This window comes from Lepisosteus platostomus, chromosome 7 (assembly GCF_059453375.1).
Source record: "Lepisosteus platostomus isolate fLepPlt1 chromosome 7, fLepPlt1.hap1, whole genome shotgun sequence".
In the NCBI taxonomy this organism is placed as follows: domain Eukaryota; kingdom Metazoa; phylum Chordata; class Actinopteri; order Semionotiformes; family Lepisosteidae; genus Lepisosteus; species Lepisosteus platostomus.
The window spans coordinates 43,520,461-43,538,514 of NC_142617.1; the positions used below are offsets into that span (position 1 = coordinate 43,520,461).

The 18,054-nt window shown below is 51.0% G+C and overlaps 1 protein-coding gene across 1 annotated transcript; it reads right to left on the minus strand.

Moving 5' to 3' along the window:
• Positions 1-4,675: 4,675 nt before the first annotated feature.
• Positions 4,676-17,168, minus strand: arl8a (ARF like GTPase 8A). Its single transcript, XM_088640577.1, has 7 exons — positions 16,625-17,168; positions 12,879-12,959; positions 12,126-12,199; positions 11,730-11,823; positions 10,131-10,198; positions 9,413-9,483; positions 4,676-9,325 (listed from the first exon to the last, which is right to left on the minus strand). Exons 1-7 carry the CDS (start codon positions 16,745-16,747, stop codon positions 9,276-9,278), a joined length of 561 nt encoding a protein of 186 aa, XP_088496703.1. The 5' UTR covers positions 16,748-17,168; the 3' UTR covers positions 4,676-9,275.
• Between the last annotated feature and the right edge of the window lie 886 nt (positions 17,169-18,054).

Below are 18,054 nucleotides of genomic sequence, written 5' to 3' on the forward strand. Positions count from 1 at the left end.
GACTGACACCCCGCAACCCCTTATTCTTTACAGGGCTCAGAAACTCATTACTGTCATTACTGCTTGTTAACAATCACTATCAGTCCAGCTCCCACATCAGCTGTTTGCTCCATTTCCTCCCCTGCTTCAAAAACAGGACAAATTAAAGCCAACAATCTTCATATTTTCTCAACATATCCATAAATCCCAACTGTGCAAAACAACAACTTGTGACTGGACGTGCTTTGCTACTCATTGAAATACAGTTAAGGTAGGACCCCAAGAGACCCCAGGATCCCAGCATTCCAGGTCTGCTCCCAGGATCCCCAGCTCACTAAATTACTGGCTAAAGTCCATGGGAAGCTGAGCTGACTGGGTCAATAGTTGGTTCAATTAAGTGATCGAGTTCTTGGTTAGAATTATTAGCCGACATCTGTATATATACTTATAAATATATACAACGTACAACAGTCTGGAGTACAGGTTTAGGTCGCTGGAGCCCACACTGTGGTCTGGAGCCCCAGTTCAGGTCAGCGGAGCCCATACTGAGGTCTGTGGTCTGGAGCCCATGCTGTGGTGTAAAGTCTTCCTCACTGAGGTCATGTTACTCAAACTAGCCGCACTGCACCACAGACACTGAACTGCTAATACTTAGCCAGCTCTCCTGCAGAGCCTCCTGCTGTCTGTAGCCACAGGGCCATCTGAGGGTCACTGTCACTCCTGCCCCTCTCCCGGCACCAGCACAGCAGCCGGCTGAACTGGACAGCCAACAGCCCAAGAGCACGAGCAGGTAAGAAAGTGCAGTGTCCAGTCAGGGCATCTTCCCCTTCTATACTGTACAGGAGAGGCCACACTCAGCCCCCTGTGTTTGCTACCCAATTCCTCGCCTCCACCTCTCTCTGAAATCCCTGTGCTCCAAACACCTCTGCTGTTGTCTCTCTCGGGCTGTCTCACCTGGCCCTACCCCGCCCTGCTGTCTCTCTCGGGCTGTCTCACCTGGCCCTACCCTGCCCTGCTGTTGTCTCTCTCGGGCTGTCTCACCTGGCCCTACCCCGCCCTGCTGTTGTCTGGGTTTCACACAGGACCCCTTTGTACAGAGCTCACTCAGGGCGGAGTAATAGGTCCTGAAAGTCCCACAGTCCTGGGGCAGCTCTTCTTCCGCCCATGAATAGGAGCCTTGCTTGAGAGAGCTCCAGCACTAAGACAATGTTTGTCTTGTGTTTTTGTGAGTGTGGGGGGCAAAGAGTGGGGTTTTTGGGGGGGGAGGGGCTGGGATTTGCTGGCAAGCGGTGAAGAATGGATCTTGGCGTTGCCATGGCGAGGGTTCGAGGGCCAGGGCAGGCTCCCTGAAGTATGCAAACAACACTGAAAGGGGCTCCCACACTGCACAATGGCCTGGAGGGGGGGCACAGACGGAGATGCAGATTCGCTCTTCCACTGCGATTGGCTTCGGCAGGAAGTGTTCAGCCAGTTCCTGGGGCCTGCTGTCAGGGAGAAAGGCCCTTTTCAGCGCCCACAGTCAGCGTCTGCGCCCCTGGCTTAATCTTACATTCACTGCAGCGTCGCAACAGAGCAGTCAGCTGGGAAAACTGACACATATCCTTTCAGCGCTGGTAATGTAGCCCCATTGTTCCCTGCTCGGGGCCCTGGGAACACCTCCAGACAACCAGCAGCCCCCTCCCGGAAGAACCGTGACCTTTTCAGTGGTGATAATCATGTCTCTGCAGTAATGCAGACTAACGCATCGGCGGACAGGAGAAAATAAGTGCCTTCGCAGTTTCAGGATTTGTCATCGGAACCAGAACAGGCTCGTTAAAGTGTCCCCTTCTCCTCCACAGCCTGGCCCGATTCTCCAGAACCAGCAGCCCTGGCGCCTTGCCATTGCTGGGCCGGACCCTGTCTGGGGGGGGTGGGGAGTGGAGCTTTGCTGTTCTCTTCACCAGGGCAAAACAAACAAGCGAGACATCAGCAGCGCCGAGTCTCCGCAGGACAGCAGGACAGCCTGCTGCGGCGTGGCTCTGCCCGGTTCTGAAGTCAGAAGCTGCTCGAAGTCAAGCAGGTGGACCAGGGGAGCCGGGAAGACCACCTCCGAAGGACGGATGGCAGAGCCCAGCTCACTGCGAAAGGGGGGCACACAGCGAGTCTTTGGGGCTGCATGTTCCGAGTTTCCACATCAGGAACCAAAGCTGGCCGAGAGCTCTGTGCTCACACAGTTCTCAAGTGGAATAGCTTGGCCTTCTGGATCCCTAAACAGTTAAAAAGTACTGGATGGTGTAATTATGAAGCAAACAGTTCACTGATAGCTTTTAACCAGCTCATTTTTGATTCGGGCAACATAACTGGTACTAAATTCCCTCTGTAGAACACACGTTCAGTACAGTGCCTTCAGAAAGTATTCAGACCCCTCCACTTTTTCCACACTTTGTTGTGTTGTAGACTTATTTTAAAATAGATTGAATTGATTCTTTTTTGCCATTAATTGACACATAATACCCCATAATGACAAAGTGAAAACATGTTTTTAGGAATTTTTGCAAATTTATTAAAAATAGAAAACTGAAATCTCTCATTTATATAAGTATTCAGACCCTTTACTATGACACTCCAGGTTGAGCTCATTTGCATCTTATTTCTATTGATCATCTTTGAGATGTCTCTAGAACTTGATCCACCTGTGGCAAATTCACTTGATTGGACATGATTTAGAATGGCACACACCTGTCTTTATAAGGTCTCACAGTTCACAGTGCATGGCAGAGTAAAAACCAGGCCATGAAGTCCAAGGAACTCTCTGCAGACCTCTGAGATAGGATTGTATCAATGCATAGATCTGGAAAAGGGTATAAAAAAATTGGCAATTCATCGAAGGTTCCCGGGAGCACAGTGGCCTCCATCATTGGCAAACGGAAGAAGTTTGGTACCACCAAAACTCTTCCTAGAGCTGGCCATCCAGCCAAGTTGGGCAAGAAGGGCCTTGGTCAGGGAGGTGACCAAGAACCCAATGGTCACTCTAAGAGAGCGTCAGAGTTCCTGTGTAAAGATTGGAGAACCTGCCGGAAGGACAACCTTCTCTGCAGCACTCCATCAATCAGGTCTCTACGGTAGAGTGGCTAGACGGAAACCACACCTGAGTAAAAGACATATGATGACCCACATGGAGTTTGCCAAATGGCACTTAAAGGACTCTGAGAGCATGAGGAAAAAAGATTCTCTGGTGTGATGAGACAGCAATTTAACTCCATTTCTAGCGAAAACCAGGTACCGCTCATCATCTGGCTAGTACCATCCCTACAGTGAAGCCTGGTGGTGGCAGCATCATGCTGTGGGGATGCTTCTCAGCGGCATGGACTGGGAAACTGGTCAGGATTGAGGGACAGATGAATGGAGCTAAATACAGAGAGGTCCTTGAGGAAAACCTGCTCCAGAGCACACACAACCTTGGACTAGGGTGAAGATTCACCTTTCAGCATGACAATGATCCGAAGCACACAGCAAAGACAACACTGGAGTGGCTTCGGAACAAGTCTCTGAATGTCCTTGAGTGGCCCAGCCATAGCCCGGACATGAACCCCAGAGAGACCCGAAGATTACAGTTCACCAACACTCCCCATCCAATCTGACAGAGTTTGAGAGGATCTGCAAGGAAGAATGGGATAAACTGCAAAATCCAGGTGTGCAAAGCTGGTAGAAGCATACCCAAGAAGACTGGCAGCTGTAATCGCTGCAAAAGGTGGTACTACAAAGTACTGAATAAAGGGTCTGAATACTTACATAAATCGGAGATTTCAGTTTTTTATCTTTAATAAATTTGCAAAACTTCCTAAAAATGTGTTTTCACTTTGTCATTATGGGGTATTGTGTGTCAATTTAATGGCAAAAAAGAATCAATTCAATCCATTTTGGAAATACGTCTACAACACAACATACTGTTAAAAAAGTGGAGGGGTCTGAATACTTTCTGAAGGCACTGTAGCTGAAAAATCATTAACATTTGGCATCTTATTTACAACACGCAAAAATGTAATATACACAAGACAGTTCATGAACACATCCAGCTCAAACATTTAGCTCAGACAGCTGTGTCAATGTGACAGCCAGGCTTAAGTGCTCTTCCACCTTTGAACAGCTGGTAAACAAAGATTTAAGAAATGCCACCGCAGTTCATAAGGACCTGCTTATACACAGCACCTTAAAATCATTTGTCCGAAGTGGAATTCACAAAGTCAGGAAAAGATTCTTCAAAGACAGCACTTTTCTTTAAAAACGCCTGCGTTTCAGCAGTGCTACGGGAAACAATTAAACCATTGTGTTTAATTTTCAGGATTTTGGACAAACCAGAAGAGCCCTCCTGAACTTGTTGAAGCCCCAGAATGCAGCCAGGAGCTCCTGGTCTCTGAAGGCAGAATCACAGCCCTGATCTGTGCTCCTCCCTCTCTCCCCAACCACGACAATCACACTGCACCTACTGTCCCCTATACGGATAAAAGGAAAGATCAAGAAAAACAGTCTCTTATTTTCACAGCAACTGGAGAACAAAACAGCTCTCTGTTCATTAGCCCTGCTCCTCTTTCCCTTAGCATCTGCTGCCCTCTACTGGCACACACAAAGATTGCACAAACAGAGCCTGCTTGTGCCCCCTACATAGGCGGAGCTTTACACAATATAGCGATACTGTATTGAGACAGAAAGGAGGCTGTTGTACTGTGTGGGAAATCATTTATTTACCATTTTTAATTATTTCAAGATAACAATAGCAACAGTACAGTTACCACTGGCAGGACAATATAAACAGGAGTTAAAACAAACTGGCTTTTTTTCATTTTTTTGCTTTTTTTCTTCAAATATGTAATTACAGAAACACTCAATGCCATTTCTCTTGCTATATCAGACCGTGTTACTGAATTAAAAAGAGATGTTCTTTCATCTTAAAAACCAACATAATCAAAGCCAATAAAATGAAACTGCAGGGAACATTTATCACTGAAATCCATGAAAATGTTAAAAAAGAAAACCTGCAGCAGCCAAAAGAGGCGCGACTGCTTTCAGACCAGGGCACAGCCCAGAGTGATGCATGCTGGGGGAATCCAATGGCACCTCTGACCCCTGCCTGCCACCAAACTGGGAATACGGGGACAACAATCCAATTGTCCGACAGGAACTTGGAGAAAACCCTTAGACAAAGCAATCCGAAGGCAGGGGAATGAAACTGGGAGGGAACGCGTCCAGGAAAGATGGCTTGTCTTTGCCAAACGCTTTATGGAAACGTCTTTGTTTCTGAGCTGGAGATCAGTTACTCGCCAGCAGCACTCTAATTCCCTGCCCCAAGAGTGGTCAGTGCAATACCTCTTCTAGCGCTGCGAGGGGCATGGTCCGCGTGTCGACATGGGGCTGGGGCCATCAGAAACTAGGCAGCAGGCCTGGACGATGGGCGTGGTGCACAGCAAACCCACTGTAACACTGCGCCCCTCAGTCAGGCTTGTCAAGTGAGCATGCATGAAGAACATACAGGTCAGTCTTACACCCTGCTCCCTCTCCCCCTCCCCTGCTTAACAGGTCCAGGTGGGGTGCTCTTCATCACAAAGCTCCAGGCGGCTCTAGCGCCACCTGGAGGGCTGGGCGCTAGTGGGCCGTGATCGGTTGGCTCAAGCGCCGTCCCTGCTGCGCGCGCCAGAGAGGACCAGCACGAGCTGCAGAGAAGTCTAAGATCACAAGCTCCCCTCCTCCTTCTCCTCAGTCCAGGCCACTGTAAAGATGGCGGAGCATCAAGCCAAAGGGACAGGGAGCTGACCCCAGCCCTCTGTCCGAGCGGGAGCGAACCCTTGTGGAAAAGTGTCGGCACACCAGCGCACTCGCACACGTGCTCACTCTCAGGGGACCCCCAGGCCAAGAGAGACTGGCAGAGCACAGCAAGCACAAGGTTTTCTGTGTAACACAAAGTATTAATATTTCTTCTTTTACAGCTATTTGGTTTAAAGTTTGCTATGTACAAGAAAGTCCATCAAAAACCATATAACAATTATCAAACATAACAAAAAAAAAGAATGTACACATGAATTACTTTACTCATGATAACAATGTACCATTCTTCCGTACCTACAAAAGGAAATTCGACTGTGCGTGTCCTGCAGAGTCAGGGCAGCAGACATTTCCGAAGTGTTAAACGTGCAAAAATAAACGAGATACAAAAGAAGGCAACAGAAAGACAACAGAAAGACAACAGAGGGCAAGAGGGCCCAGTTCCTGCTGCCCTCGGCTCCGAGTCGGGAAAATCCCTGCCGGGCTCGGACCGGTGTCTCGCAGCAGGGCCGCACCGAGCGTTCCCAGAGAGGAACGTCGATTTCCCGTGATCTCCTGTGCCGAAACCAGGCCAGGTTCGCTCTCCCTGCCTGACACATTTCCCACCCCACCCCCCTTCGGGATCGAAGCACCAGCCTGGTTTTGGAAGAGCAGCTCACACTGCAGAGGTGTTAAAACATCACCAGCTGTCGGGATTCGTCCCGATGCCGACGGACAAGGGGGAGCTGGAGAGGACAGGCGAGCACGGAAAAGGAAAACCTGAATTTGCTCAGCAGCCTGGGAATACGAACTGGACTGCTTTTTATACTAGTAAACAAGACGCTGGCCATGGCAGGAGCTGGAATAGTACAATGTTCAAGAAATGTACCCTTGTAACAGCTTGTATGCTCCTAGACACAGACTTATTACTGCGATTCACCCAACCCAACTTGATTTAGTGTTCAGTGCTCCAGCTGCAGTCCGCTGGCCTTCAGGAACTGAGATGATTCTGCTTCGGACTCGCTCAGCTGCCCGGGCCGGCCCCAGTCCGAAAGGCGGAGGAGCTCGGAGAGCATGGGTTTGATATGGGCAGAACCCCTCAACGCGAGAAAACAGCCTCGACATAAATCTGCCTCGAAAACGAAAATACAGAGAACGCTTCCTGGAATTTGAGATATGCTCATCCTGCAGAGCTTGCACAGGAATCAGATCTGCTGGACCAGGTCTTAACTGATCACTTGGTTGCATTATTCATTAAAGACGGTGGCAGCAGACAGATGCGGGACCATGGAGCCCAGGAACAGAACAGGAGACTCCAGGCTCAATACGGGTACATATGGAACAGCATCCTGTTTCTTACAGTTTCTAGAGCTTCTGCATCAGGACCAAGCAACAACTACCTAGAGCACAGATTTCCAGCACCCGGAATCCACAGACATCCTGTGTCTCAGTCATAAACACTCCCACACCTGGGAGAACGGTGTACCTGATGTAATGAGGGTTAAATAAGGTTAAGCTAGTCTGGTTTATCCCTCCTCTGCTGCCTTGAGCTGGTGATGTCAAGAAAGACGCAGCGGTCGCTGAGCTGCGAGGGCTGGCGCTCCTCCTGCGCAGACTGCCCGTTTCCTGGCAGCTGGGAATCACGGTGGCATCAGCACCGGGAGAGAAAGCAGCCTGCTGCCCGCTCTGGCTCAGGGGCCCACCTGGGTCAGAGGCCAGAGGACCGGCTTGCAGACGGACGGCAATCTTAACCCCACCTATCAACGCTTACTGCACAAGAACGCTTTCACAAAGGCCTGGAAGTAAACGCACAAAGACAACACCGCAGAGAGAAGCTTGTACTGGGTCAGGACCAGGGAAAGGCCCCGTGACCAGAAGAACTGCACACGGCTGCCCAGCACAGAGCCTCTGCAATCAGGCCGAGCGAGAGAACTCCAACATCACAGAAAACCTCTCCAGCTTCACCTGAACGCTGCATGCGCACAGACACGTGTGTGTGTGTGTGTGTGTGTGTGTGTGTGTGTGTGTGTGTCCACCCAACAACCTGCCCACGTACTCTCCTGTCTCCATGGGTCAAAACCCTGAACACCACATGGCTGGCAACTTCAGAGCGCAGGACGGGATCAAGAATCTCTCAAACACTGAATCAGAGCCATTCCCATTTATTCTCACCAGTGAATGCTGTGAGAACACGTTAGTGGATTCTCAGTAAAACCTCAGTTTCTCAGGGTGGTTATTTATCCAGCCTTGCACATGGCTATCGGGCATCAAAGACTGCCCTGGGCAGCAGCAGTGGAGCAGAGACAGCAGAGGCAGCACAGGAGAATAAATACTGTGCAAGGTTAACTACTCCCTTCCTTCTCAATGAACTAGAGATCGCTCTAAGCATGAGAGTCAACGGCACTGAGGATCAGCAGAGAGTCCCTCCAGAGACTCCTCAGTCACACAGAGAAAGACAGCGCACCAGCTCTCCAGGAAAAAGCTGCTGGGCGGTCGATCACATTCCCTTCCCACTCACCTACAGCCACAGAACTGTTTGTGGCTCATAAAGCAAAACATACCATCAAAGTAACTGCTTCATAAAACCGCCACATTGTAAACATTAATTTACACCCATCAGAGGGCCGTTCAAGCCCTGTATGGATTCAGTCGCTGGCAAACTCCCAGTAAACTTAATTAACTGATGAAAACAAATAATACGCTTAAAATGTGGGCAACAAGTGCATTATCTGTAATGAGACTCCTAAGTGGTCAGGCCCCGAAGCTCCAACAATAAACCTTAAATTCCGATAGGCTGAGAGAGATCCGTCCAATGAGAGAAGGATCTAATCACCTGATCACTCAGCTGCTTGATGATGTAATCACCTGCGCGATGATCTAATCTGCTGATCACTCAGTCCACCGGCTCTGGCACAGACATGACTAGCCACCCTCAGACAGCAGGAGTCATCGAGCTGCTCACAAGCGTCATGGAGTCTCCTGCAGGAAGGCAGGTCCTGTTTCTACAGCCCCCCTAACCCCTGCCACCAACCCCAGCTCACTCTCATCCTCACCCAACACGCCTCTCTTTCCAGCTGCACCTTGTCTGTCTGTTGTCCTCTCTTTCTAAAGACCTGGGCTTACAAACCAGGGGAAAAGATATATTTACAATTCTTTCTTCACGACGGCTGCGTCACCACTGACCACAGCTCCCATCTTCCTCGTCTTTCACACCCATGGGCTTGTGTTTAACAATACGACGAGAACCGTGACAATAAAAAAAATTAGCAAAGCAATTTCTTCAGTTGACACTTTAACTGATCAAGGTAATATAATACTTAGAATAAAAAGCAGAATATTAAAAAATTAACAGTGCAAATAATGTTGCTCCAACCCTCTTTGTAAGAACTGAGACCTTGGCAGAGGAGAGGGGAAGGGAGGGGCTGCTTTCAGGAGGAAAAGTTTTCAAGAACGAAGACAGACGGAGGGGGCGGGGCAGCGGTTTCGGGATGATGTCACCAGGGGCGTCTCTCCTCGGGGTCTCAGCTTCTCCGGGTTCGGGAGTGCTGGATCAGCCACTGTAGTGTGATGTCTGCAGAGAGACAGCGAGCGTGAGTGTGGGAGAGGGAAGCCAGAGAAGAATGACGAGTCGAAACAGGGGCAGGGGACAGAGCCTCACCGATGTTGTCCTTCTCCTTACAGGAGATGGAGTAGCAGCAGATTTCTCTGTCCTGGATGGCGGAGAGATTCCTATCAGAGAGAGAAAGAGAGAGTAGGATCAGAGGAGTCTGAGACTAACTGGTGCTGAAAAATGGAGAAAAGAAAAACAATAAAGAAGACCAACAGCGATACGGAATTGATTTACAAAACAGACGCATACAAATGCAATACCCGGTCGATCGGAGGCAATAACTTTGTAATGGGTGAGATGCGTCAGTACAGGCGCTAAATAAGTGCTGAAGATCCGTGGAAGAGTCTGACACTATGCCCACAGCAATCTTAAATTTATGAAGCAGTGGAAACAAGAGAGGAGTCGAGTAGGGCTGAGGTTTAAAAGATCAAGCCGTGCAAAGCCATATGACTCCAGCTCCTGGTCACATCACAGGCTCGGGATGTACTGCTTGATTGCTTGGATGCCATTAAATGCCTGCCGCAGTTGGACTGGTCAACAGCACCTGGCCTTGATGGCAGAAAATTACTGGAGCAGATTCTGGTCCATCTCGAGCCCAGGTTGGACCCAGTCAGAACCAGCGTGCTGGCAGCCACGTTCAGTACGTCAAGAGGTCCACGGAGATCCAAGAGAGCACGTTTAAGAGTTTCAAACCCTCCCCCCTCCCACTCCATACCCCTACTCCCACAGCACAAACACCAAGAACAGCCGAAACGCCAGTGCTCACATTCTCTCGATGAGCTCCTTCTCGTCCAAGGCGCCAGTGAGGTCTCTCTTGTTTCCAAGGACGAGGACCTGGAAGGGCAAAACAGCACGGATCAGAACTCTCCTGCAGGGCTCACGGCATCCTGCCACCCAGTCTCTCAGCTGGCCTGCTGCCTGCACGTGATCACCTCCACCAGCTGGATCCCCCTTCACTGCCCGGCAGGAGTTCAATCTCCCCTTGCCATACTCAGCTGTTACTCCTGTGTGACCTGTCTCACAGTCCGGTCCAGTCCCCCCGGTAGTGCTACCACACTCACTGTCCACAACAGTGGTAAGTGTCCCTGTGGATTTCTGCACATCTACAGTTGCTCCCCCTGTTAATCCCCACAGAGATCACTCCCCATCTGGCTTGTGGGATGTTTCCATCACCTAAGAGGACATCTGTGCTCCACCTCTCCCCACTCCCCCCCTGAAGCTGATTGGACACCTGACATCTTGGAGGCTCAAGGCTTAGAGCCTCAATGGAGAAAGGGGGAGGGGCCTGAGCCCACACGCTGCTGCTGTGTACGTTCCTGCACCTGTCACTCAAGAGAGGGCCTGCCGGCCACTGCGGCACACACTGGGAACAGGCTGCCTGGCTGGATGGCTGGCTGATCTGTCAGAGGCAGTTTAAATTCACTGGTTCACATCCAGGGATGGCCAGAGCACTTCAAACCACTCACTTCCGAGGCCTCACATCCTGTACTAGTATGTCTTGTATTAGACACTTTAATTCTAATTCAGGCTCGGCCCTGGTGCTGCACTCTTGCCTGTGGCAGCCTCACTGTCATTTTATCGGTTTTTATTTTACTGTCCCTGCATGGGATTGTGGGTTTTTATGCCTACAATCCCCATGACCTCATGCTGGTGAGACCGAGAGCCAGGACAGTTGATTATTCCCACCCTGCCCGTAACATAACATAACATCACTTTATTAGCCCTATACAATTTCTTGCATTAGGAATTCATCTCCATGAGACAGAGACACACATACAGGGAGAGAGAAGCTTGGGGTCAGAGCGCAGGGTCTGCCATTGTACAGCGCCCCTGGGGCAGCTGGGGTTAAGGGCCTTGCTCAGGGGCCCAATGGAGCAGCTGCGGGATTTGAACCTGCAACCTTCCAGCCACAGGCGCAGATCCTTAGCCACAGAGCCGCCACTCCGCCCAGTGGCTCCACTCACAGCTGGGCAGTGACATGACCCAGGCTCGAACCCGCGTTCATGCTTTTTCAGCGGTGAGCCACCTGGGGGAGCCCAGGTGCCAGTTTTCTGCTCATCGTCTTTAGCACTGGTAATGATGGGGTGATAACAGTGATGTAACTCCAGGTTCCTGCAGAGACCCGATGCCATTAGAGGCTCGGAGCTTCGTGCACCATGGACACACTACCACCCTGCTGGTACAAGGTGCCCACCAGCAGGCACAGCTCAGCTCCTGCCAGGCCCCAGCCTGCGAGCCATGCAGAGTCCAGAAGACCCTCTGTGGGTGAGTGTGCCTGTCCAGGGGGCCCTCCAGACGTCAGCAGAGCACAGCAACGAGGGGTGAAGGTGAAAACCACTTCTGAAACAGTGCAGCCAGGACTCACCGGAATGCCCTGGAGCTGAGGTTTGTCCAGCAGGTTGTGCAGCTCGTTCTTAGAGGCTTCGATCTTCTCGGGATCCGCCGCGTCTACCATGTACCTTCACAGACAGAGAGGACACCAAAATCAGTCCCCTGTCAAGCAGCCACCTTACACACACATGGGTACAGACTCCCAGAGGCAGCGTGAGCTCCCCCTGCTGCTGAATCCGTGCCGGTGCGGAGCAGGGATTTGGCAGGACGGCACAAGGACGCAGTGGACACCTGGGAACTCACAGCGTCTGGGAACCAGGCCGGATGATGAAAACCAAATGCCTTCTTTTTAAAATCACTCGCAAAACGGAAACGAGCTGTGTGCTCAATTCGTTGCGGTGGGGGGTGGAGAACCAGAGAAGGTACTCACACGATGGCACTGACCCCACGGCAGTAACGCTCCCACATGCTCCGGAATCGAGGCTGACCGCCGATATCCCAGAGCTGCATGACAAACACAGGCATCAGGAACACTGTCCCAGGGGACCCCCGATACCCCACGCCCAACAGAGGACACTCATGGCTCTTGCCTGCTTCTCACTACTTGTTGTAGGCTGGGTTTAAGCTTCAGACAGGGCCTGTTTTAAATCTGCGTAACACTAGAAATTATAATTACAACTGCGGAAAATGTGATAGATGTTTTCATTGCATTGAGATTAGACTACAGTAATATCTTACTGGAGTATCCACTGGAGTCTGAAATGAAACAAGCCTCAGTCTGTCCTGCAGTGAGCTCAGTCAAGCTACTCTGCCTCAGCGCATACAGTAACTCCAGTCCTGGGCACTCTGCACTGGCTCCCTGTGAGATTTAGAGAGCAGTTCAAGGTTCTGCTGCCTGCATACACAGCACTGCAGGGTGCAGCTCCAAGACGTCTTAAGGATTGCAGGAACCTAGAGTTACAACGCGATGAGTGCAGTTCTTCATGCCCTCTTATTCACAACTCTTAGACACTACAGCTGTGCACACCTCTAATGATACTGCTAGTACACATTTTAATGGCAAAATTTGCTCCCATACTTATATATATATATATTTTCTTCTACTCGGAGTTTTATATGTATTATTGTACAGTGACCAGACCCACTCCACACACACAGAAGACCCACATGCTTGCCTGCTGACCTTAATGGTGACGTTTCCTTTGGTGATCTTCCTCATGTTGAAGCCCACAGTGGGGATCATGTCCTCACTGAACTGGCCCGACTGCAGAGAGGAGAGAGCAGGAGGCACAAGCAGGGAGAGGAGAAAAGAGAAAGAGAGTTAATTATTTGTAGAATTCTACCACAATAAGCAAACAAGTCATTCATAAATATGAGGAGCAGAGCTGTCCATGTCTTTCCCACAGACTCAGGCCCTGCCAGGGAAACCGCTTGCGATGTACAAAGTGCCGATATAACGTGTTGTAGAAGTGGTGGTACACAGAACAGAGCAGGTTTGTATTTTGAGGAAAAAAATAAAACTAAACAGAGGAAGAAAAGGATGTGTTCTCATCCTTAACTTAATAGAATCCCAATAGTCACAAATAATAAAACCACAGTTGTGATCGCAGAGACATTCGGTTCTATGTCCTGATGGGACTGTCTGAGGAGCCTCTCCCCCAGCTGAAGGCCAGGAGGAGCCTCCTCAGCAGAGCTCTGGGTCCCAGGTGCAGCCGCACAAATGCAGGGATGCACTGCTGGAAAGCTGCAAGAGAGCCCATGCAAGAATCGTCTCTCAGTGCAGACACTGGCGTACACACTGGTACTGCACCTGTGCCATTGAAGAAAAGCACAATCCACTACTTTCACAAGCCATTCCACACCCCTCTGGTCAAAAATACTGTCCTGCTGCACCAGCATCTCCACCCTGCGATCTTCTGCATCGGGACGTCCCAACATTCACGCGACTACCTCTCTCTCTAACCCACCTCCCACCAGAGTCGGCGCCCCTCCCTGCCCAGGATGCCCAGCCATGTGACAAGGAGACGGGGCTCCTACCCTGCTCTGGGGGGGTGCACCCTGCACTAGCTGGAGCCACTAACACACGAAGCACACAGGCCTGAGACAGACCCCCCCAGGCTCCCCTGAACACAGCCAGTCCCCCCCCCCAACCAATGAAAACTTGGCTGTGCACCGACCTCTCGCACAAACAAAGAATACTACAGCAGTGCACAAACTGGGACCGGCTGCCCATGCTGCTCTGGTCTCCAGCTCGGGTACGAGAGCGGTCTTTACTCCCGGGGCCTGATACACGCCAATGAAGACTGAGAACTGGGGCCTGGCCCGAAGCCCAGAGACGCGAGCTAGCTGCTGAGGCCAGGACCACCTCAGCCTCTAAGCCATTCAATCAAGAGCGGCTTTTCAAGGCAAATACGTGCGTTGGAGGAGGAAGACTGGAATGGTCTGCCCTGTGCCGACACACCCTGCCGCGTCTGCGGTTAGTGAACAGCTGCCGGCCAGCTGCCCCCCACCAGCCCGCAGCAGGGGGCGACGCTGCAGGCCTGGTGGGGGTGGGGGCACGGAGCTGAGCAGTAGTGAGGCCGGGACCCCAGGACAGCGCTCAGGCAATTCCAAACCAGGGGTGGAAAGGATACAGCACACCTCCAATTAGGAGGGGGCTCATTCGGCTGTTAGCTTGTTCCCAGCTCACTCTTAGCTCCAGCAGCCCCCGGCTGTGTTGTTCCACACCCCTGCCCGCCTCTGGGTAAAGAAGCACCCCCCGTTCCCTTCCCGCTGGTTTGTATTTCCAAGTACAAGAGGTATTTCCACTAATACCTCTACCACAGCAGTGGCACTGCAGCTGAGGATCTGCGCCTGTGGCTGGAAGGTTGCTGGTATCAATCCTGCAGCCGGCAGAGGAATCCTGCTCTGCTGGGCCCCTAAGCAAGGCCCTTAACCCCAACCGCTCCAGGGGCGCCGTACAAATGGCTGACACTGCTCTCTGACCCCAAGCTTCTCTCCCTGTCTGTGTGTCTCATGGAGAGCAAGTTGGGGCATGTGAAAAGACTAATGCAAGAAATTGTATATGGCCAATAAAGTGATCTTAACTTAATTTCTAGGCGCCAGGCAGCAATGTGTACAAGCAGCCTAGCACAGTAGTTGAGCCGCTGCCCACAGAAGAGACAGTGTGCGCACAATAAACACCTCAGTCAGTCAGCAGCTGAGGTGCTTTGTTCACCAGACTTGATCACAGGCCACCAGGGTAACAGAGCTCTTTAAAGCACCAGACAGATCCAGTCCTGGAGATAATAATAATAATAATAATAATAATAATAATAATAATATTTATTTTAGATAGCACCTTTAAAGGTGGCTTCTCAAAGCGTTTTACAGAATGAGAACAACAATAAAAAAGAATACACCAGATAAAACACAATTACAATTAATCTGTCCAATTAGGGAGAGTCAGTAACAGAAAGCTGGGATGGAATAATAACCCGGCACCCCTGCCCCCCACCAGTGCTGGAGCTGGCCAGCTCTGATCTAGACTTTTAGTGACTCAATGTTCATCATGTCGTAAAATAAAAAGAACACTGCCAACAAGCCCCTGCCAGCGCTTTGGAATTGCCCATCGTTTCAACGCGCCTTTGTCCGGTCCAGGCAGCTCAGCCGTCAGGACGGACCGGAGAGCCTCCTCTTCTTTCTTTGTGTCTCCTGCTCCCCTGCGTCTGACATCACCCCCGCTGCCTCTCCTGCGCGGAGCCCCGCTGTCGCGGGTGGGAGCGGCGCCGGCGGGGCGCAGGTGCGCCTCCTCCAGCCTCACGCGCTGCGGATTGCGCGCGACAAGTTAGTGGGTCAAGAATGCCGCACTGAACCGCAGCACCGCTCCCGTCCCGCAGGTGCGTTCCCGAGCCGCACAGCGTTAGGATTAAGAACTAATTCCGGTAGTGCATCACTCCTGATCGTTAAACTCGCAAAGACGCAAGACGTGGAGATGTGAGGAAACGCAGCTTTGTAAAAAAAAAAACCCACACACTTCCAGCAGACAGCGCTTTCCCACAGCGGGCTGGACTGCACCCAGATTCAGACCTCCAGAGCCTCTGATCAAAAGCCTTTATTTTCCACCAAAACCTCACAGCCACCAGTGGGCCTAGTCTATCGGTCAATGTAGTTATCCAGTAACCCCCTGCCCTGCCTCACAGCACGGGCCCACTCACTAGGCCAGGACATCCACGACCACTGACCGTGCTCCGAATATGTTATTTAGAAGTCAAAAACACCGAGATAATTATGACTTCGACTTTTCTGGTGCTTGATTTTGGATCGCCCGTCTCCGCCTTCCACTGGCAGATATCGACTACAAAGTAAAGGAAAATGTCAAATACCCATTTTACTGTATAGAAGCAGAAGCAAAATGTGTATATATTATGATTTCGATACAATGGAATTAAAACATATTTAGAAGGCACCTTATGTTCCGTGTATAAACTCGAGACTAAAAAAACCTAATATTGCAGGGTTTTAAATCTTCTGGCGATCCGCTGATGGGAGAGCGTTTTGAAATCCCGACGGGTGACACATCATGTCGTCACTGTGCTACAGGGGTGCCTCAGTCATCATAACGCAGCTACAGTAGCGTAAAACACCCCGGCCACCATTATCGCAAAGACACGGCCGTGCGATCCCCGACCACCAGTGTAGCTCAATCACAGCGCACACAGAGCGAGCCGAGAACACGCACAACAATTCACAGTCAGCCATTTGCTCGTGTCCTCGAAAGCATCGCGGTTGTTTGCAGTTTTGCACCAGCGAAACGGCCATGATCTGCGCCGCTAAACCGGGGCTAGGAGCTCGGAGCATCCCCCCGGCCGCGCTTCGCCAGCCCTTCAGATCCGCTGACACACACTTACACGCACACGCGCGACATCAGCCACCCGAGCCCCGAATTACCGCGATCACGTTGACGAAGGTGGTCTTGCCGGAGTACTGCAGCCCCACCAGCGTCAGCTCCATCTCCTCCTTCCAGAAGAGCGCCTTGAACCAGTCCAGGAGCTTGTTGAACAGCGCGATCATCTTGGGAGAGTCGGCTGGCGGCGCGGAGCGGGGGTCGGGGGGTGGTCGGTTACAGCTTCGGGGTTTTATTGTATGAGCCGGCTGCGGCGTCGCTCCACCGGGATTGCGAAACGGGAGGGAGAAACGAAATATTTATTGTCGGAACACGTAGCTTAGGGATCCCCCTTTTCTTCAATTTCAGTACGCGATTGTTCGTCTTCTCCCTGGCCCGTGTGATCAATATTCCTCCCTTGGTCCTTCTCAGACAGCTCAGCCTCCCTTCCTGCCTGCCCGTCTCTCTCTCTCTCCCTGCGGCTCGTCCTTCCTCATTGGGTGTGGTTTCGCATCCATGCCCAGCTGACTCGGGACTGCGCCTGAAGAAAACCTCGCCTGGGCAAAGAAGGCACGCAGGGGTGACCGCGACTCCCGGGTCCACCTGACAGCGCCCTCTGCCGGAGATGCGCTTGCTTACACAGTGGCGTCTATTCTGTACACCATCTCCTCCGCAAAGCGCTTTCAGTCTTTAATTACTGGAGGACCGAAAGACCAAGTTGGACGTGTCATCACACGGAAGACAAATGTCGTAAGTAATCACGCAATGAATTGTAAAATCTAATTTCAGGCCAGCAGATGCACCATAAGGTCTGTCAGAACAGATCCTCTGTACAAGACTCGATTTTACACATTTCTTCATTTACAGTCTCATGGGTTGAGGTGGGGGGGCATCAGGCCCGGGACTCTCAGAGGTTTTTTCTCTTGCTTGGTTTTTTGTTTTCCTCACTTGTTGCTCTATTGCTAATGGCAATACCAATCTGTAATGTGCGCTGTGGCAAACTGTTGAAAAGAGAACTACAGCAAACACGCCATCCACCCGTTTTCTCACCACGTCACCCAATACAGGGTCAATGGGGAGACAGAGCCTCAGCACACAACAGGAGCGCAGCAAACACAACATGTGTTAATTAATTTTGTACCTGCACTGACCTAGGTGAGATATCACTACATGCGTGAGGCTGACCATACAAACAATTCTATTACCACCATCATCAACATCCTTACACTTATATAGCGCTTTTCTGGACACTCCACTCAAAGCCCTTTACAGGTAATGGGGACACTCCTCCATGATGTGACAGCAGCCATAGTGAACCAATATGCTCACCACACACCAGCTATCAGTGGGGAGGAGAACAGGGTGATGAAACCAGTTAATAGACAGGGATTATTGGGGGCCATGATTGGTAAAGGCCAAATTTTTCCAGGACACCAAGGTTACACCCCTACTCTTTTCAAGAAACACTCTGGGATTTTTAATGACCAAACAGAGT

What these genes read in the sequence shown, in the direction of transcription:
- arl8a (XM_088640577.1), bottom strand. Translation starts at nt 16,747, where the DNA reads ATGATCGCGCTGTTCAACAAGCTCCTGGACTGGTTCAAGGCGCTCTTC. An exon ending in CCTTCGTCAACGTGATCGCG is followed by an intron (nt 12,960 to 16,624) that starts GTAATTCGGGGC and finishes TCCTCTCTGCAG; the next exon opens with TCGGGCCAGTTCAGTGAGGA. An exon ending in AAGGAAACGTCACCATTAAG is followed by an intron (nt 12,200 to 12,878) that starts GTCAGCAGGCAA and finishes TTTGTCATGCAG; the next exon opens with CTCTGGGATATCGGCGGTCA.